Source organism: Rhincodon typus, chromosome 9, assembly GCF_021869965.1.
Source record: "Rhincodon typus isolate 14 chromosome 9, sRhiTyp1.1, whole genome shotgun sequence".
Lineage (NCBI taxonomy): Eukaryota > Metazoa > Chordata > Chondrichthyes > Orectolobiformes > Rhincodontidae > Rhincodon > Rhincodon typus.
The window spans coordinates 75,826,032-75,848,082 of record NC_063340.1 but is presented as its reverse complement, the minus strand read 5'-3'; the positions used below and the strand labels follow the sequence as shown (position 1 = coordinate 75,848,082).

The following is a 22,051-nucleotide window of genomic DNA, read 5'->3' as shown; positions in this document are numbered from 1 at the left end:
CTATGGTAGTTCCAGTCAATGTTTGGAAAAATTAAAATCACCTATTACAACATTATTCATAAACTCAAATCTCTCCACATTTGTTCCTCAATTTCCCTGACTATTGGGGCTCTAAAGTACAATCCCATCAAGGTGATCATTCCTTTTTATTTCTAATTTCAACAATTTTCACTCGATGATTTTTCAGAAATATATTCTCTAGTTACAGCAGTAATGCTATCCTTAATCAAAAACGCCACTTCCCCTCCTCTTTCTCTAGCATCTAAAAGCCGAAACATCAAGCTGCCAGTTATGTCCTCATCTCAGCCAGGTTTACGTAATAGCTATCACGTCCCAATCCCATGTGCCCAAACGTGCTGAGTTCAGACTTACCCAAGACCCTCTGCATTGAAAGAAATGCAATTCAATTCTCCAGAGTTATTTCATTCTTAGACTTGCTCTTACCTGTCTTTTTTATTTAACTTTTCAGATTCAAAACTATCCTCATTGATCGTTCTATTTACACTACTATTTAGGATCCCTCCATTCCCCTCTCCAATAGTTTAGTCAGAATTAGCAAATCTTCACATTAGGACATTTGTCCCTTTCCAGTACAGATGAAACCCATTCATTTTGGATAGATCTTTTTTGCCCCAGAAGAGATTCTAATGATCCAAGAACCTGAATCCCCGAATATTACACTTCTTCAGCCATTGATTTATCTCCTTTGTCCTTTTATTCTTTCCCTTATTCAAGCTTGGCACCAGGAGTAAGCCAGAAATTCACACTTTTCAGGTTCTGCTTTTTACCTAATCTCAATATTCACTCTGTAAAGCTTTAATCTTTCTCTTAACTACGTCATTCCAACCAATGAATACAATTTCCGGTTTTGCACCCTTCCCTTTAACAATAGGCTTCAAATGCTTTGGAGATGTCCTTAATCCTGGCACCAGGAAAGCAACATTCCATCCTAGATTGATACTCACCCACCACAGAATCTCCTGTCTGTGCCCTTGATGGGAGAGTCTCCTATAACAATTATCCTTTTAAATTGTTAAACCCCATCTAACACAAGACTCATTCTTACTGCTCAAGAGCTCACTGCTTCTATTTTCCTCAGAGACTATCCTTTTCAACAGCACCCAAAATGGAATCTGTTTGAGACAGCAATAGCCTGAGGAGACTTCTGAACTACCTTCTTACCTTTCCTGAGTCATCCATTTATCTGACTGATCCTACTGCGTAGTCACTTCTTCAGATCTACTAGCTATCTATAGTTTGTGTCCTCAATGATATAAAGCCTAAAAAGATTACAAGAGCACCTTATATATAAACTACCTTTCCTAAAGAACTAATAACTAAGCTTGCAATATCAAACAAATATTAAATAAAAATCAACCACTTAGCTGAACAATCAAATTTTTTTTAAAAAAATGACTCAATCATTGCAGACAGCTTTCAATCTTCTGATATTAAAAAAGGACTGGCTCCAGAGCTGCCCATGAGTAGGCCTCTCCAAGAGCTCCATAAACAACTGTTTTTAAAAAACTCCTCTCCATAGTTTAAAGAGAAAATCTCTTTACCAATGTTTGAAAAAAAAATCTCTTCTACGCATATAATTTTTGAAAACAAAACTTCATGATTTCAAGAAATCTCTGGTGATGTTTAAAAAACTCCCTTTGGTGATTTTTTAAAAAAATCTATTTAGTGATGCTAGAAAAGTCTTAGTGTACAGTTTTACAGAATAAGAAAACTGAGCTGTCCGTATGTAGGCCTCTCCAAAACTTCTATTAATAGAACTCTTAGGGAAAAAAAACATGCTTCTTATGCTACTGAAATGTAATAACTAAGAAATCTAGATGATGTGTAGGCCTTTCCAAAAATTCCGTTAACAATTCAGTTTGAAAAATATCACTTGACTATAAAAAAAATCAATAATAAAATTTATACTGCTAAAAAGTAATAGTTCTAGAAGTAAACCTAGAAATAAGCCTGCAATTTTAGGAGCAGCTACAAGATCTATGCTATTCTCAGTCCACCATTTTAGAATCCATTTTATCAAGCCTATCTCCAGATGAATGTAGATCCTTGGTCACAGAAATACTTGAATGTAACACAAAGAACTATTCAAATACAAGGGACTTCCTTTGGAATCACATCTGCACTTGCATTATTCCGAAGTGCCATAGATCAGATTTCAAATGAATGATTTTAAATGAATTAGGACAAGTGCAGTGTTACCTCGACATTAGTCACAGGGAGAAACAAACAGCAGTTTTACAACCTAGTTTGTCTTTTCTCACCCTGAAGGCACAATTTGAATTTGAAAAAGCTACCATTGAATATTTAGGCCACGTCATTGAGGTTAAGGAACTACACAAGTCACCTTCAAAAGTAAAAGACATAACTAAGGCACTGGTACCTAAAACTGTCAACCAATTATTACGGAAATTTTTGGAAAGGCCTACACATCTAGATTTCTTAGTTATTACATTTCAGTAGCATAAGCATGTTTTTATTCCCCCCAAGAGTTCTTTTAATAGAAGTTTTGGAGAGGCCTACATACGGACAGCTCAGTTTTCTTATTCTGTAAAACTATATACTAAGACTTTTCTAGCATCACTAAATAGATTTTTTTTTTAAAAAAAATCACCAAAGGGAGTTTTTTTAAACATCAGAGATTTCTTGAAATCATGAAGTTTTGTTTTCAAAAATTATATACTTAGAAGAGATTATTTTTCAGACATTGGTAAAGAGATTTTCTCTTTAAACTATGGAGAGGAGTTTTTTTTAAAAAAGTTGTTTATGGAGCTCTGAGAGGCCTACTCATGGGCAGCTCTGGAGACAGTCCTTTTTTAATATCAGAAGATTGAAAGCTGTCTGCAATGATCGAGTCATTTTTTAAAAAAAAAATTCGATTGCTCAGCTAAGTGGTTGATTTTTTATTTAATATTTGTTTGATATTGCAAGCTTAGTTATTAGTTCCTTAGGAAAGGTAGTTTATATATAAAGGTGCTCTTGTAATCTTTTTAGGCTTTATATCATTGAGGACACAAACTATAGATAGCTAGTAGATCTGAAGAAGTGACTACACAGTAGGATCAGTCAGATAAATGGATGACTCAGGAAAAGTAAGAAGGTAGTTCAGAAGTCTCCTCAGGCTATTGCTGTCTCAAACAGATTCCATTTTGGGTGCTGTTGAAAAGGATAGTCTCTGAGGAAAATAGAAGCAGTTAGCTCTTGAGCAGTAAGAATGAGTCTTGTGTTAGATGGGGTTTAACAATTTAAAAGGATAATTGTTATAGGAGACTCTCCCATCAAGGGCACAGACAGGAGATTTTGTGGTGGATGAGTATCAATCTAGGATGGAATGTTGTCCTTAATCCTGGCACCAGGAAAGCATCTCCAAAGCATTTGAAGCCTATTGTTAAAGGGAAGGGTGCAAAACGTCAGCCTTCCTGCTCCTCTGATGCTGCTTGGCCTGCTGTGTTCATCCAGCTCTACACCTTGTTATCTCTATAACCAATTATGTTTGTGCTTGCCAAATTACTATGGCAGGTTTGTCTCAAATCTTGCAACCATTCACAAAATGTCACTAATTAATGATGAAACATTGGAAATGAGAAGATCAATGTGAAAAGAGCCTTCACACAAGCCAAAGAGGCTTTAAAGTCCTGACCCATCTTGATCCAAAGTTACCTTTGTAACTAGTATGCCATGCATCACCAAATACAGTGGGAGCAGTCATTTCTCACATATTACCCAATGGTAAAAAGCCAACACTTTTGCAGATATATTTTTCAAAAATCTGCGAGCTGATGGCTATGATGAGTTGGCATGGAAAAGGAGTGGAGGCCTAGGGCAAGTCAACCTGGATTTTGTTGAATGGTGGGGCAAGCTTGACGGGCTAAATGATACATAGTCATGTCCTCAGTTCCCTTTGTCTTATTACTGAGTACAACTATATGGATTGCTCTTCAAAGGAGTAGGACTCTTCTGTGATGCATTTTTCTGTTTCTACAGAACATTACACAAATGCAAATTGTGTTTAGCAATAATTTTGCAAGAAATAATTATTTTCAATGTAGTTTTCTGTCAAATCAATGTTCTCAAACCATACCATGCCCAGACCCTCATGCCTTCAGGCCTTTATTTCCTCCCCTCATTACCTAACTATGAGGAAGTTAAAGCTAGTTCTCAGTCACTGTCAAGAACAAGATTTGAGCTTGTAGCTGCAGGTTTCCTTAAATGGCTTCTTCACATCACAAACTGGGCAGCTCATATACTTCATTATGGAAAAATACTATGCAATCATGTATGTTTTGTTTTGGTGAAGCCAAATATGTTGATTAACTTATCTAGAAATAGGTAGTGGATGATTAGAACTTAATCTGGAGGTAGCAGATTCTTCGCAAAATGGCCCGGAGTAGATATATTGAAAGAGAATTCAGTTGGAAGAAATGGTGAATATAGGAGACAAGAACAAGGAGTTGATTAGATTAGTTGATTGGTCACTTACAGAAATGAGAGAGAGATGTACAGGTTTTACTTTAAGAAACTGGGTAGCTATTTTCAGCAACAGATAGGAGCAGGGGCAGCATTGGTAATTGACTAGAACAAAAGCACTAGAAAAGAACAGGCAGCTTCTATTCTACCCTTCATGGGCCCAATCATCCCCCACACCAATCTCTTCAACCCATGCGTATTGCCTTTTGAGTGCGTAGGTATAGTTACCCCAACATTGTGGTATCACCAAACACTGCCTTTGCAATTACCACTCCCATTTCCATTATGTTACATGAAAGCCATCTGGACCAAGTGACTTACTGACTAACCATAACCAGCCTTTCTAGCACTTTTTCCTATTTATTTTCACCAGCTTCACAAATACTGGAAGTCTCTTCAAAAGTTCAACCACCTCTGGAAAAGTACTTTGTGCCATATAATCTAACTATGCTTTCTTTTATTATTCTGGTCTCTTAGTTAACAAAACAGCCAGAGGCAAGAGAAGTGCATTGTTGCTCGAGCTCCGCTACTCCACAAATCACAACAAAACAAAAAACTTTCCCAGTTACCAAAATGGCCAGTCAAGTACAGTCTCTGTAATACAGCTTAAATGGCCAGGTTTTATAATTTTTTTGGTTTAACAAAACGTAATTTATTCAAGAGACAGTAGGAACTGCAGATGCTGGAGAATCTGAGATAACAAGGTGTACAGCTGGATGAACACAGCAGGCCAAGCAGCAGAGGAGCAGGAAGGCTGACGTTTTGGGCCTAGACCCTTCTTCAGAGAAGGGTCTAGGCCCGAAATGTCAGCCTTCCTGCTCCTCTGATGCCGCTTGGCCTGCTCTGTTCATCCAACTCTACACCATAATTTATTCAAAGCAGCTGTGTTAGCTGGTTGACATTCGGCCAATGAGAGAGGTAAATGCTCACTATTTCAAACATACATTCCAGGAAATTGCTTTGTGAAATAAAAACTTTGGCCAATGGGCTATTCTTGAATGCAAAAGCATAAAAAAAGTTCCAAAGTCTGTCTCACCGATATTCTGTGTTTATGCCACCACGAGTCTATCAGATACAGCTTCCTCAGGAAAACCAACATTGAGAAGTTCTTCCAATTATTCTTTTGAAAGAACGAGGTTTCACCCTGAACTCAGCAGAAATGGGGAAAAAAAAATCAGCTCGTCAGCCCTTCCTTGCAGGCTTCTTGTCCACCACCTCCTTTCCTCCCCGCCCCCACCGAAGACCAGATACCAAAGCACTTTTCACCTAGTCATTGCTGAAACAGCACCAGCTAGGCAAAGCAGTTATCCCCAGACGTGCAATTTCTAGGAAGTCTGGTTTAAAAAAATCTCCCACAGCCATGGTGATCTTTCAACAACCTCCAGTAAACCACTCCAGGTATTGCCACAACACTTGAAATAAATCAATGTTTCCACAATCCTTCAAAACAAGTCGTACGAAATAAGAATCTAACAGTCCGGTAACTGTTAAACTGTTCTAAAAAGAAGGCAGTTTTCTGCAACTAAGCCAGTTGGCTCAGATACAGCATTGCAAATTAAACATTCAAAAGTCAGTCATTCTATGGTGTTCGACAAATCAGTTCAGCATCAATTTACCTATTTCCATTCTTATGGATTTTGCACTTCTGCTCCATCACCCAAGTCAAACCTTTTCTGAAAATAATAATGAAATCATACTATGCAATAGAGAAAAATATCAAATAGTGCCTTTGAATTGGAATAAAATGGATTTACTTATTATTTGCCCAAGGATAACTTTAAAAAAGCCAACACAGACAATTTGTTTGCAGTTTATTTTACAAATGCTTATGTTACTAACTTCTGTACACCAGAGAGCAGCTAAAAAAATCCAAGCCAAAGGCACCCAACTTAAATGAAATTTGAAATCGTCTACACAAATTGAAATTTTAAGATGCTTGGAATACAGCTGTTTGCAGGATTGCATTGCCTTAAATAAAGTTATCTACAAAATAAATGTCACTTATTAATTGCAGAAAACTGCACATTTTAAAAAGGTACAATGATCTCAAAACACAATACAGTTTTTTCCTTCAAGTTGTTTGAAAATCCAAAATGCATTTGACATAAATGTACATCTTGGCTATGTCATTCTTGATGTTTTGGCACAGGGCACTTAGCACTGTCCCATCATTCATTTCCAGTCAAACTGGTCACAGCCTTCTGCCCTGATTTATTTTTCCACAAAAACTAAAACGATTTAAAAAAAAAATAAAATACAAATGTATACAGCTTCTTTCTAGTGTTTAAAATTTTATAGATTTATGCTTTAGACCCAACAATAACCACTTGAAGTCTGGAGGGCAGGGAAGAAACCCAATTTCTTCAGCATCTGGAGTCAACAGCACTTTCCTTCAACAATTTGCTTTCATGAGACCTTGCCAAACTGAGTTCTAAAAGTACATGAATTATTAGTTCCCTTGAATCTCAGACACCGGTGTACAAGGATAAAAAGTAAATATACAGAAGAAATATTGGATATATCAGAAGAGGCTTCTTTGTTTTGAATTCTTCTCCAACCAGTAAGGAAGCAGCACTATAAGCAGCCCAGAATACCCCAAAGAGCTGGAAAAAAAAACAAAGATTTAACATGTTTGAATATCTTCAGTTCATTACACAGAATGAATGGGTTTGCATTCTCTGTTACACATAGTAAATTCCAAAGTGAGAAAAGGTACCAAAGGGAAAACCACTTCAAAATTCTACTCCACAAGTGATAGCGGGTATATCAGCACTCAAGGTGTACAAAACACCTTGGAGTGCAGGTTAATAGTTCCTAGAGAGTGGAGTTACATTTAGACAGGGTAGTGAACACAGCATTTTGTACACTTGCCTTTATTGGTCAGTGGATTGAGACGACAAGTTGGAAGGTTATTTTGCGGCTGTACAGGACATTGGCTAGGCCACTTTTAGAATACTGCATTCAACTCTGGCTTCTTCGCTTTCAGAAAGATGTTGTTAAGCTCGAAAGGGTTCAGAAAAGATTTACAAGGTTATTGCCAGGGTTGGATGGCTTGAGTTATCAGGAGAGGCTGAACGGGCTGGGGCTACTTTCCCTGGAATGTTGGGAGGCTGAGAGGTGACCTTCTAAGAGGTTTATAAAATGATGAGGTGCAAGGATAGGGTAAATAGGGAAGGTCTTTTCCCCAGGGTTTTGTGTGCGTGTGCGGCGGGGGAGCGTAGGTTTAAGGGAAGAGGGGCAAGATATAAAAGAGGACCCAAGACAACTTTTTCACCCAAAGGGTCTGACGGGTATAAGTACAAGGGCTATTGAATAGTTACTCAGGATTTTGACTATGTATTTAGAAGTCTAAATTTTCCTGAGTACCTGTCTTACTTAATTGCATCAGAACCCTACATATTCTCCAATTTAAATGAAGCCTTTAAAAGACTTTTAGTGTAGAGGAACTGCCCAGTGGAATTTTCAATTTTCCAGGCAATTCCTTGGGTGTCTGCTGCAACAGGGATTCCACTGGGTCCTCAGGTGTAGCTACCATTTACACTAAAATGACAACTGTCTGGCCAGTGGAAAATTTTGGCCATTGTGTTGACTTTAAAGGGTGAGAGACCGACTAATTGAATCCAGGTACTTAATTATTTTGATAAAAATGTTCTAACTGGTTTTAAAATGGTTACCCATCTACCAAATGCTTAAGCAGCTCATTCTATGCTTGGGCGGCTCAGTGGTTAGCACTGCAGTCTCACAGCACCAGGGACCCACGTTTGATTCCAACCTCAAGCAACTGTCTGTGTGGAGTTTCAACATTCTCCTTATGTCTGCCTGGGTTTCCTACAGGTGCTCCAGTTTCCTCCCATAGTCCAAAGATGTGCAGGCTGGGTGCACTGGCCATTGAAAAAGGCAGGGATAGGGTAGGGGTGTGGGATTGATGGGCTGAATGGCCTGCTTCCACACTGTGGGGATTCTATGGTTAGCAGGCAGTATATTCCCAATGAATTGGAGGGATTGAACTGGAGTATTGTTGTTGAGGAAGAAATCAAACCATTAAAAAATTAGCTGTGAAGAAACAAGACAAGTTGTTATTTGAAATCAGTACTTTAGCTATATTTTGTAAATACAGACTGGAATGATCCCAGAAAGAAGCTGGACAAAGGATAAATGAATTCAAGCTTCCAAGACATTAAGGCATAAGAAATGTAGAAAGTGAAATCCAGCACGGTCATAATTTGATGTATTACAGATAAAAGCAAGATTTAATACAATCATGGTAACCACCTCTTGCAGAAAAGGCTAATATTTTCAGCCAGGGATGCTTACCTTTATCGTCGTAGATAAAAGTTCAAAGGATCGAACCACCAAAAGCACTGGTACAATTACAATCAAAGGGAGTAGAGAATACCCAATCACTCCAAGAACCTGACCATATGCAACCTGTAAATTAGAATAGCCAAGTTATAAGATTTACATTTGTAATGATACAGATCGATATAACTGATCTCTAGATTTAAGAAAGCAGCACATATTAAGCAGTACTTACCTCACCACCAAGAACCCGAGCCAATAAGAAGATGGTTAATGATCCAAATATCCAGATTGTGATAATCCATGAAACTACCTAAACAATTAGTTACAAATTAAGATATAATAGTTTTAAAGTAAAACACTACAGATACTAGAAATCTGAAATATTAGTGAAGTATTTTTGGAGAAAACGCACTACTCAAGCTCTTGTTGCAGTTGCACTTATTCTGGCCAGTGGAGATATTCAACCACACCCCTGACATGGCCTTGTAGGTGATGAGAGTATTGAAATTCAAATGAGACACTCAGTACACATGCCAATTCAGCTTTTCATCTTCAAGGGCCACAAACCGAATGGAGTCAGAAATGGATTAATAATTCATTGGCACAACATATTTTATACAACACATCAGGACTGATTAAAGTTAACTCAGGAACTTCGACTGCATGTCAAATTAGTACATGATGGGGGAGGATAGTCAGCTCCCATAGGGAGACAGTAGCCTGGTGGTATTATTGCTGGTCTGTTAACCCAGCGAAACAAGTTCAAATCCTGCTGCGGCAGATGTTGAATTTGAATTCAATAAAAATATGGAATTAAAACTCTAATGATGACCATGAATCCACTGCTGATTGTTCGAAAAACCCATCTGGTTCACTAATGTCCTTTGGGGAAGGAAACTGCCATCCTTAACTGGTCTGGCCTACATGTGACCGCATGTGACTGCAACGTGGTTGACTCTTGATTGCCTTCTGGGCAATTAGGGATGGCCAATAAATGCTGGCCTAGCATCAATGCCCTCATCACATGAAAGGGTTAAAAAAAATTAGGCCATGGATGATCTAAGTGCACAAGCAAGAAGCAGTAGGCTATTCAGCAGCAAGACTGTTCCACCATTCAATACAATCAATCAATGCTGATATGCTTGAACATCAAATCTGCATTCTGAAATAGTAGGAACTGCAGATGCTGGAGAATCTGAGATAACAAGGTGCAGAGCTGGATGAACACAGCAGGCCAAGCAGGAGCAGAAAGGCTGACGTTTCGGGGTTCTCTTGTCTGTTATCAAGAAGTTTTCATTCCCTTAACGAGAACCTACCTACAGCTAAAAATATTCAATGTCTCTGCTTCCAAAACCTTTACATGGAGAGTTCAAAGACTCATGACCCTCAAAATTTCACCTCATTTGTTTTAAATGGGTGACCCCCGGTTCTAGATTTTCCCACAAAAGGAATTCCACCAAGGTCTATCAGGATCTTTAACTCCAGCATATACAAGCCTATCCTGTCCAATCTTTCCTCATAAGGAAATTTGCCAAGTGTTAGTCTGGCGAACTTCACTAAATTGCTTCCAATGCCTTTACATCCCTTCTTAAACAGGGTGTTCAGTACATCAGCAAATTTGGCACTTGTAACTTCCATCTCTTCATCCAAATAATTTATGAATTGTAAACAATGAGGACCCAGCAGCAATCCCTGCAGCATGCCACTATTTACTTCTTGCTAACCTGAGGATGACCCATGTATGCCAACTACATTGCTCAGACATTTGAAGGTAGAAATTAGGATGTTATGTTGAGAATGTACAGGACATTGGTGAGGCCTCTTCTGGGAGTAGTGTCCAGTTCTGGTCACCCTGTTATAGGAAGAATGTTATTAAGTTGGAGAGGGTTCAGAAGAGATATACCAGGATGTTGCCAGTATTGGAGGGTTTAAGTTATGAGGAGGGGCTGGATAGGCTGGGACCTTTTCGTCACTGGAGCATAGGAGGTTGAGAGGTGACTTTAAAAAGGCTCAAAATAGTGAGGCATATAGATAAGGTGAACAGGAGTCTTTTCCCTATGGTGAGGGATTCCAAGACTAGGGGGCATATTTTTAAGGTGAGGGGAGAAAATTTTGTAGAAAAGACATGAGGCAATTTTTTTTTGTTTTTTTTTTAAATTCCAGAACAGCTCGTGTGTGGAGTGAACTTCCAAAGGAAGTGGGGGATGCGGGTACAGTTATGATATTTGAAAGGCATTTAGACAAGTACATGAAAAAGAAATGTTTGGAGAGATATGGGCCAAGCACAGGCAGGTGGAATTAGTTTTAGTTTGGGATTATAGTCGGCATGGACTAGGCAGACAGAGGGGTTTGTTTCCGTGCTGTATAACTCTAAAACTGTTTTCTTCCTGTTAGCCGGACAATCATCTACGCATGCCAACTCCAATACTGTTACCTCTTATTTTCCACAGTAATCTTTGAAGTGACACTTATCAAATACCTTCTAGAAACATACGAAGAGTCCGTTCATGAGCTACCTTTTCGTGTGACCTCTTCAAAAGAACTCCAATAGATTGACCAAGCACGACTGACCTTTCACAAAACCATCCTGACTCTGCCAAAGTACCTTGAACTTCTAAGTGCCCTATTACATAATAGTAGCTTCTAACATTTTATCTATGACATATGTTAAGCTAAATGGCCCATGGTTTCCCATTTCTGTCTCCCTTCCTTTCTGAATAAAGGTGTTTCACTTGCAATTTTCCAATTAATGGAATCAAGGGTAATTTACCTGCTTTTGCTCCATATCCCTCGGGGCACTAACTTTAAAAAAACTCCTCAGTATTGAAGGATTAACTTAATCCAGTTTTTTCAGGAGTGAAAATTCCTAATTTAAACCCCACTGTGTGTGTAAAACTGCTTTCTGATTTCACCCCTAAATGATTTTGTTCTAATTTTAAAGATACTGCTCTCCTTGTTTTGGATTCCCTCACCGGAGGGAATCAAATGACCAACAGGTAGAGAAGTTACCAAATTCATTATTTTGCTCATGCATCCTCTTAATTACTGAAATCATAGGCCAAGCTCTCCATCAATGGCAGGAAAAATACAGTTAACGTTAGGCTTATCTGTTGCTTTACCTTCAACATACTTACTCTGAATTGTCCATATAGCGAGATCATTGAAAACAAAAGAACCACAGCCAGAGGCCCCCAGAAGTCAGGATTATCCCTCACGACTTGCCTATTGAATCCCAGCGATGGCATTGGCATTAACACACATCGGATTTTGTAGTAAATATCCTTTAAATCAATGTCTAATTCCTCTCTGCAGCATTAAAAGAAGGTTTAAGATTTAATAATAGAAATAACAGTTGGGAAATATTATGCTAAACATATCTTAAAATCAAAATACAGCCCAAGATTGATCTGAGGGGACCATGAACACTGATTCAAAAGCTGAGCATCAGACTACAAGGGAATCCCTAGGGCTTTCCTAACAATTCAAATGTTAAGCTGCAGTGAAGTGAAACACACTCATAAGAGTCTGAGGTTCAATGTCTAGTACATATTGTTCTCAATAGGGCAGCAACAACGTCAGTGCATAGCTAAAAATTAAATGAGAAGTCAGATGCTGCTACAAGAAAAGACTCTGCTGCAATGTCTATCTTTCCTTACCTTAAGTTCTCATGGCTTGTTGCTATTTATATTCCAGGCTAATAACTGGAAACAACAGACTGTTAGACAAACTACCAAAGTATAACTATTTAAATCATTCACCAGAATCTGTGCCTTGAGAAAGGGAGAAACTGGAAACACCATAATGAAGGGAGCTTTGCCATTAAACACATACTCTTATGCATATCATCCAATTTAGCAGCAAGCATATAGAGGTTTATCTCCAAATGGATAAGATCATTGTTTATCATAGAAAACCCACTTTTAAAAAATACATAATAAAAATCAAAAGAACTGCAGATGCTACAAGTCAGAAATAAAAACAAGTTGCTGGAAAAACTCAGCAGGTCTGGCATCATCTCTGAAAAGAAATCAGAGTTAACGTTTTGGATCCAGTGACTCTTCCTCAGAACTGATGGTAGCTAGGAAAATGTTGGTCTATGTGCAGAAAACAGGGTGTACATCCTCTTCTGAGGAAGGGTCACTGGACCCGAAATATTAACTGATTTCTTCTCACAGATGCTGCCAGATTTGTTGAGCTTTTCTGTTTGTTTTAAAAATTACATCTATAGCTATCAACAAAAAATGAATTTCAGATCAAATACTAGCTCCATTTTAAATGAAAATAATATTCAGTACTGCAGCAGATTTGGATATTTAAGTTTATAAGCCACAATCTTTTGCTCTGCCTCTATTCTCAGAACTGAAGGAAAAAATATACTGAGTTGACATTAACACTGCTTTAGAATTTTCACCAATTAAACAGTGTTAAATAACTTTAGATTGAAAAGTATATTTAAAAACTGGATCTTATGATACTATATTTGCGCTCTTTAGTTGTCACATGATTTACAGAAACATTCCCAAGTTCTTTAAAATGGATTGAGACTTTCAATGTAGGATCATACACGAGTGCCCTCACACTGAAGTAACAATTTTGGCAATCTATGATACACATGACCAGGACACCCATCATTAGGCAAGTGACTCAACTGAAGTATGCCAGAATTTCACAACATCTCAAATGGAAGCCCAAACAAAACTAGTCTGGTTGGACAATGCTCCTCCTCTCTTCCAGCCACCTTCTCAACAAAATCAAGAATGACATGATTACTCAGATAAGGGAAAGTCTGGATAAGGGATTGTCTTTTTGACAATCTAAATTCATTCCATTAAATACAAGACATTTTCCACTATTCATGGCTTGTGACTGGTCTACATTGTGTGCCTAATTATTACTTTGATTCTGCGTACAGCTTTCAGAGGTTTATTTCAATGCAGTATTGCGCATTCAGCCAGACATGCACACAAATGGAGCAACTCAGATAAATAATGCTAAAATAGACTGAAACTGGTTGTACACTGGGTTAGCACACTCACTTTATCATTCCAAATTGATGCTCAGTTACAAGTGATCTAATATTTCAAAATACTTTTTTACATGTTGGGTTATGTACATTTTATTATTCGTCTAGAGCTGCCATTGAGTAGGTGGCAATGGGCCTAAAGCCCTTTGGTGTTTGTGGAGAAGATTTCTACAATACAGGTTTTGTCAATATCCAGGCAATCTCAAATCACACACTCATCATGTTAATCATACACCTCCCAAGGAACTCTAATTGCGAGACAGACATACAGGAGTGGTTTGGTCTCTTCAGAATCATCTTCCTCAACTTCCAGAAGCCATCCATATCCCCTTCTCCTGAGGAATGCAGTTGCAGAGGCATCTTTTGTAGATTCAGTATCCATATTAAGTTTAACCTCTGGAGCAGCCATCGAACCACTGAGGTCTACAGAAAGATTAAACATCAGATGTAATCAAATAGAATTCATGAAGAAACTCATGGGAATGTAATGTTTAGTTTCATATTAACTGCTATCTTTTGAAATAGATGCCGCACTCCCTCATTTTGTCCTAACCAAACAGACTGCATTGATTCAAATCAAAACATTACAGAGCAATATTTCTAACACTTGACAGAGATTATCCCCACAAAAAGAAACTATCAGCTAACACACTTGTAATACATGAAATACAGGCTGCACACCTATATATTAGCTGGAAGATAATGATCTTCTGTCTAATAAAACTACACCCAATTCCTTCAAACATTCTGTTCTCCACTTTGTTTAGTCAAACCAGTCTTTAAAACCAAAGTGAGGAGCACTCATGAAAGTTTCACAATTCTTCACCTGGTGATCTTTGCCATTATATTATTCAGCCAATTTCCAGAATTTATTCTGCTGTCCTAGATTTTACTCATACACTTTTAATGGGATGCCAATTTCATAATTCTACAAATTCATTCACTCCAGACGTTAAATTTACTTCTCTGCTTTTTTTTCCCCCTGAATAGGAGTTATTCCTATTCCATATTCTTCAGGGAAACAATTAGAGAATTCTATCACTTCTATTTAGAATTACATTGTATAATCCAGCAGCGTCAACTGGGCCTCATGAAGATGAAATCATATCAGACAAATTTATTGGAATTCTTTGAGATGGTAACAAGCAGCATAGATAAATGGGAAACAGAAGATATCATATTTGGATTTTCACAAGGCATGTGATTCAGTACTGCACACAAGACTACTTAAGAGCCCACGGTGATGGGAGCAATATTGTAGTATGGATAGAGAATTGGCTAAAAAGTAGAAGACATGGTTGGGATAAAGAGGGCATTATCAGGACCTGTAATTAGTGGAGTGCCACGAGCAGTGCTAGAGCCACGGTGGCGGGGGGGGCGGAGAAGAAACAAGGAGGGAGGGCGTGCGCGCGCACACACACACACACACACACACACACACACACCACCCACCCCCCCCCCCCCCCCCCCCCCCCCAACATTGTGAAGTATATCGCCAAGTTTGCAGATGACACTAAACAGGTGGGAAGGCAAATGGCGAGAAAGGCTCTGTATTTTCTGCAGACTAAGTGATGGAGAAAAAAATTGGCAGATGGAATATATGTGGAAAAATGTGAATTTATGCACTTTGCCATTAAGAATACAGATGCTGAAAATCATTTAAATGGAGAAAGACTGCAGAAAGCAGCAGCACAGAGGGATTCAGGGATCCTTCGCATAAATCAAAAACAAAAGCATTCAAATTCAGGAACAGGTAAGGCAAATGGAATGTTAGCCTTTATTTCAATCATAACCAGGGAAGATGCAGAAATGGCTTTTCTTCCTGCTCCCCCCCCACCCCTCCCACAATTAACAGTGAAGTTTCTAAAACACCCACGCTTGGTCCCCTCCTTATTCTAATCTACATGCTGCCCACCAAGCAACACAACTTGGATATGTCATCCTCCATTTCTACTTTTGACAACTTTGGATGGTTATGCATTCCCATCTTCTGTGCTATTATACCTTGCCAATAATTTATCATTTACCTGAAGATCTATTGTGATGGTGGTTCAGCACTGTCCAATTCAAATTCTTGATTAGCTCCAAGAATGTGGCTACACTGGCACCAGGTGCACAAATTCTGAGAGAAAATGCTTTAATTCATTCACACTGTAGTGGTCGATGTACTTCTGTCTACATTTACCGAAACACCTATCCCCATTTTTACCAAAGATGTAAAACACTCTGACTAGGAAATATGGTACATTTACTTGTCTTATCGCTTTACTAAATGCATAAAAAAAGAATAAAATGCACATGAATACACAATGTAACTAAATAATGCAATCATATTCCCAATGACTATGCTAATTACTTTTTTTAATTGACCAAATGCAAGTGGCTGCATCTTATTCCCAGCGAGCAACAGATTGCCAGTGGCTAATGTAGTGGACAACACTGGGTTAGATTAATTGGAAATGTCAAAGCTAAAGCAACAAAATGCATTAGTTAGCATTATACAAACTTTGTCCTTCCTATGAAAGTATTAAATTGCACTCACAGTAAAATACAAACAATGAACAACTCCCAACTCTATTTGCATTCCAGATTTTTAGAATGGTCTCAAAAGCTGAGCATACTGTGATAGGTCCAGAACAGGCTCGAGTACACAGCATAAGCAATTAATACAATACAGAAACATTAATGAAAAAAACAGCTAACGTTTTGGGTCCGGTGACCCTTCCTCAGAACCCGGAACGTTAACTTTGTCGTTTCCTTCACAGATGCTGCCAGAGTTTTTCCAGCAACTTTGTTTTTGCTCTTGATTTACAGCATCCGCAGTTCTTTCAGCTTTTACAGAAATGTTAATTATTTATTTTAAAGCTTTAAACCTAATATGATTTTTGAACTAATGTTTCCTTGTTGCCTGGAATGGACTGAATTTTAAGATGACAAATTACCTCAGATATCGATCACTAATAATGACAATCAGAACAAAATTATTTTAATGACATGTCCAAACAGTGTATGGAATGTGTAAGGAAACAGGCCTGAATATTTGATCAGGTATGGACAAGGTTTACTTTTACCAATAAGAGTGAATTTAAGGAAAATCTGAGTGTCAGCAGCTGGCTGGAAAGAAACATGATGAGATTTAACTCTGCTTTAAGTTCTGGGATTGTACCAGATGTTCACATTTTTGTGGCAAAAGAGAACAATTTGCACTCCAGAGTTTCAAGAACTGTTATATAGGTATGATTAAATGCTTAAGGTATTGTACTGAGATAAATATTATTTTCACCGGCTCTTTTTTGTTCATTACTGTACTTTAAATAACACTATTCTGTGGTGTTTAGTCTGAGGTATTCAGCAGGCACTGGTTGGAACAAGTTATCAACATTTCTTTACTGCGGGAGATTGGATTTTCCAGATCAGGTTTGTTTTAATTCAAAATTTGATTCAAAAAAAGTGTAATTGTCTACCTACCGATAAAGCCACTTTTGCAACTTCGAGCAAATTATGTTTTCTTGAAGTCTTAATGAGAAATAGAACACTGCTGCTTAACTTCACCTTCCTTTTGGTTTCACAATACTCAAATTGATTTCCTCCTTTTATTACAAATGTACAAACTATCACATTGTCAAGTATTAAGTTAGTTGCAGACACTCAATGTTTACATTTAGTAGAATCTGAAACAAGTAGAGCTACTACCCGAGGTACTAGCAAACTGGCCAAGGGTCAACAAGATTGAAGAGGTAAACACGTGGCTCAAAGACTGATGTAGGAAAAATGGGTTTGAATTAATGGGACATTGGCATCAGTACTGGGGAAGGAGGGAGCTGTTCTGATGCGATGGACTCCACCTGAATCATGCTGGGACCAAAGTCCAGGTGAATTGCATAACGAGGATTGCAGATATGGCTTTACACTACATAGAGGGGAGGGGTGGGTTCAGTTGCATGAAAAATTATGGAAAAGGTTAAGGAGGTGGGGCTCAGAAGTTATTAATGTTTCCCAAATAACTAATATGACAGAGTATGGAAAGGGGCAGGAATCTAACTCCGTTACAGCAGACAAGGGGACAACTGTGAGAAAGGGGGAGGGATAGTAAATGCAGGACTGAGGGTTTTGTACTTAAACGAGTGCATAATACAAAATAAGGTAAGTGAGCTTGCAGCGCAGATTGAAATTAGGTGAGATATTGTGGGTACTGCAGAGTCATGGCTGCAAGGAGATCAAAGCTGGGAACTAAACATCCAAGCATACACATTCTATCCAAAGGACAGGCAGATGGACAGAGGGCAGGGTTGTCTTGTTAGTAAGAAATGATATTAAATTGATAGCAAAAAGAGAGTCAAAAGGTGTAGAATCTGAGAGTGTAAAACTGAAGAACCACAATGGAAGAAAGATCCTGATGGGTTATGTACAGGCCTCCTAATAGTAGTCAGGATGTGGAGCAGAAAACAATTCAGAAGATAGAAATGACATCATTTCAATAATCATGAGGGAGGTCAATATGCAGGTTGACTGGGAAAATCATATTGGTAGCAGGTAGAGCTGTACAGCAAGGCAGCAGACCCTTAGGTCCAACTTGTCCATGACTACAAAGTCTCACAAACTAAACTAGTCCCATTTGGCTGCATTTAACCCATATCCCTCTAAACCATTCCTTTTCATGTACCTGTCAAATGTCTTTTAAATGTTGTAACTATACCTACATCTACCACTTTCTCTGGCAGTACATTCCACACACGAACCACCTTATTCAAAAACGTTGCCCCTCTGGTCTCTCAAATCTATCTCCTCTCACCTTAAAATTATGCCCTCTAGTTTTAAATGCCCCAACTCTAGGGGAAAGACTTGACTATTCACCTTACCTATGCCTGTCATGATTTTATAAACCTCCACAGATCTCAAGGAAAGGAATTTGTGAATATCTACAAGAGGGTTTTTTAGAGCAGCACGTGATACAGCCCACAAGAAAACAGACAACTCTGGATTTGGTGATGTGTGATGAGGCAAACTTGATTAGAGTGCTTAAGGTAAAAGAACCACTAGTGTGAAGTGACCGTAATATGATAGAATTCACCCTGCAGTTCGAAGGGGAGAACCACGAATGAAATGTAACAGTATTACAATTGATTAAGCTAACTACAAAGGCATGAGGGAGAAGTTGGCCAGAATTTTTTGGAAGGGAAGCCTAGCAGGGAAGATAGTGGAGCAGCAATGGCAGGAGTTTCAGGAAGTAATTCGAGAGGCATAGCAGAAATGCATCCCAAGGAAGAAGAAACATACTAAGGCTGACAAATGAACTCAGGGACAACATAAAAGCAAAAGAAAATGCATACAGTATGGTGAAGACTAGTGAGAAGCCAGAGGTTTATGTAGCCTTTTAAAAACCAGAGGATAACTAACAAAGGTGGAAGTAGATGAAATGAGGCTAAACTAGCTAGATATTGCATGGATGTGCATGGTAAAATGGGGCTTCATCAAGGGGAGATCACGTCTGACAAATCTGTTAGCATTTGCTGAGGTGGTAACGAGCAAGTTAGACAAAGGAGAGCCAGCGGACATGATCTATTTGGATTTCCAAAAGACCTTTGACAAGGTGCCGCACAGGAGGCTGCTAAATAAGACAAGAGCCCACGGTGACCAGTGGAGTTTCACAGGGGTCAGTGTTGGGACCACAATTATTCATGTTATATATTAACAATGTGGATGAAGGAACTGAGGACATTATTGCCCAGTTTGCAATGATACAAAAGACAGTGGAAGGACAGGTAGTGTAGTGGAAGCAAAGAGGCTGCAGAAGGACTTAGACAGGCTAGAAGAGTGGGCAAAGAAGCTGCAGATGGAATCCAATATTGGAAAGTGTGATGTTATGCACTTTGGTAAGACAAATAAAGGCATTGACTATCTTCTAAAATGGGGAAAGGTTTGGGAAATATTAAATAAAAGGCTTAGGAATCTTTGTTCTGAATTCACTTAATGTTCACATGTAATGTCACTAGGTAGGAAAGCAAATGCAAGGTTGGCATTCATTTCAAGACAGCTAGAATTCAAGAGCAGAGATACACTGTTGAAGCTCTAAGAGGCTCTGGTTAGACTGCATTCGGAATATTGTGAGCAGTCTTGAGCCCGTATTTAAAGAATGTGCTGGCATTGAAGGTGGTCCAGAGGAGATTCAAAAGAATAACTGCAGGGATGAAGGGTTCGTCAAATGAGAAACAGTTGAAGACTTTGGGTCTATACTTGGAGTTTAGATGGATTGATGGCGGGGGGAGAATCTCATAGTATCTTGTCAGATTCAGAGAGGGCTCGATAGAGAGTACTTGGAGAAGATGTTTCCATAAGTCGGAGAGACTAGGACCTGAGGGCACAGCCTCAGAGTGAAGGGATGACTCTAGAATGGAGACGAGGAGGATTTCTGTCAGCCAGAGGTAGTTATCTGTGGAACTCAGCTTCCGCAGCATTCTGTGGCAATGAGTCATTGAATGTATTTAAGACGCATAGGTTCTTGATTGATAAAGGGGATCAAGAATTACAAGGAGAAAAGACAGGGCAACACGGTTGACAGCCATGATTGAATGGCAAAGCACACCTGATGGGCTGAATGGCCTAATTCTGTGCCTATGTCTTAAGCATCTTTATAAGGCCATACAATCATAATGTCATAAAAATATAATGTTTGTGCCATATCAGATACAATGTACAATGCAGCACAAACCTACAATGCGTCACTCTGGTGAACATTTAACTCAGTGGTCTGTAATGCATAGCAAAACTTCAGTAAAACAGCACTAGAAATTTAGGCAGCAGCTTTCCTGTTGTCTTTTCTTACCCAAGAAACCAGAATATCAGTAAAGTTTACTTCGGTGTGTATGCAAGGCTTTTTAGTTGTTCCTCTGAAACCAAGACACTTACACAACTCAATTTTATCCAAAAACTTTTGTCAATAGAGAATTTTAAGCTTCTGCAACACTGATGATTCAATTAGTCATAAATAGCATTATGTGATTTTGACAATGGTGCTCTCCATAGCACATTTGTTTCGATCTCTCTGCAGCTTTTGGAGGAACATGTACAGGAAGAGGTCATCCTCCTCCAACACCATCTTTACCATGTTACTTTTGGATGTCTAGACAATACCACCATCACTCCTTACCCACAATCAAATGATTACTTTGAACGCTAATAACACCCAGCTACCTCCATTTCTCACACACCTTCGAGTTATGTCAATCTACTCATTTGACACCTAATCATGAATAAGCTACTTCAGCCAAAATACAGACACACCAAAGGTATCAGCCTCTCCACAAACTCTAAATGTCACTACACTCTTTTAAAGGCTCTCCATAAATCCCACTCAAAGATCAAACTACTAAAACACAGCCTAACAGGATCCTCTTTTGGCCTATCAATTTTCGGTATACCCCACATGAAGCACCAGTCAGTGGTCATCGACATTAAAAGGTGCTGCGAAAATCACTAGTCCAGACAACAAGTCCAGAATGTCATCAGAAGTGAAAATCAACTGAGTAGCATTAAAACATAAAGACGGCAACTAGATGAAGTAGCGAGTAACCATTTGGGACCTGGGTTCAAATCCTGACTGGACTGACAAGAAACTGTGGCCAGTTTAGCAGCTCAGGAGGTTTTAAACAGCCCCGAAAGCGGATTCTCAGCATACTTCAAATGATTGAGGATGGGCCTACAGCGTAAAACTAAATTAATCAGAATTCAGGTAACTCAGAATGCAAAAGCCCTTTGCATTATCAGGAATGAAGGTGAGAGGGAGACAACTTTCCCCAAATTGTTAAAGAACCATTTTTTTCCTATTAAATAAAAGCCTCGGACTCCACCCACCCGGATTCTCATTTGTCGCCACCTAAACAGCAACAGTCTGTAAGGTTGGGCCTACCTTCACTGTCAGGCGAAGAGACGAAGGTGAAGTCCCCATTGTTGGGACTGAAATGCTGCCGCGGCAAATCGCCTCCGTGCGGGTTCATGCCGCCGGTGCCGCTGAAGCGGGTGGGGGTTGTAACCGGGCCGGGGGTCGAGCCCGCGCGAGCTTCTACCGTTAACCGTTCGCCACTCTCACGCAACACCACGACCGCCCCGAATACGTCACAGGGACACGGGCACCACGGACGAGAACACGACGCGCCTGCGCACAACCATCTTCCACGGGGCGCGGCCCGTGTAACATCACATGATATTCACCCCGCCCTCTCCAAAACCACAGCCGCCAGACTG

At 39.1% G+C, this 22,051-nt stretch overlaps 1 protein-coding gene across 1 annotated transcript; it reads right to left on the bottom strand.

Moving 5' to 3' along the window:
* Positions 1 to 6,283: 6,283 nt before the first annotated feature.
* yipf4 (Yip1 domain family, member 4) lies at positions 6,284 to 21,985 on the bottom strand. Its single transcript, XM_020532444.2, has 6 exons — positions 21,717 to 21,985; positions 14,080 to 14,233; positions 11,922 to 12,093; positions 9,020 to 9,097; positions 8,800 to 8,913; positions 6,284 to 7,088 (listed from the first exon to the last, which is right to left on the bottom strand). Exons 1-6 carry the CDS (start codon positions 21,802 to 21,804, stop codon positions 6,951 to 6,953), a joined length of 744 nt encoding a protein of 247 aa, XP_020388033.1. The 5' UTR covers positions 21,805 to 21,985; the 3' UTR covers positions 6,284 to 6,950.
* Between the last annotated feature and the right edge of the window lie 66 nt (positions 21,986 to 22,051).

Bases quoted from the DNA above. Each gene is read 5' to 3' on its own strand.
- yipf4 (XM_020532444.2), bottom strand. From the start codon at position 21,804: ATGAACCCGCACGGAGGCGATTTGCCGCGGCAGCATTTCAGTCCCAAC. The intron at 12,094-14,079 runs GTATGTCTGTCT...TTAATGCTGCAG, and splicing joins GAAGAGACCAAACCACTCCT to AGAGGAATTAGACATTGATT. The intron at 7,089-8,799 runs GTAAGCATCCCT...TTTTTTTTCCAG, and splicing joins TTTTATCTACGACGATAAAG to CTCTTTGGGGTATTCTGGGC.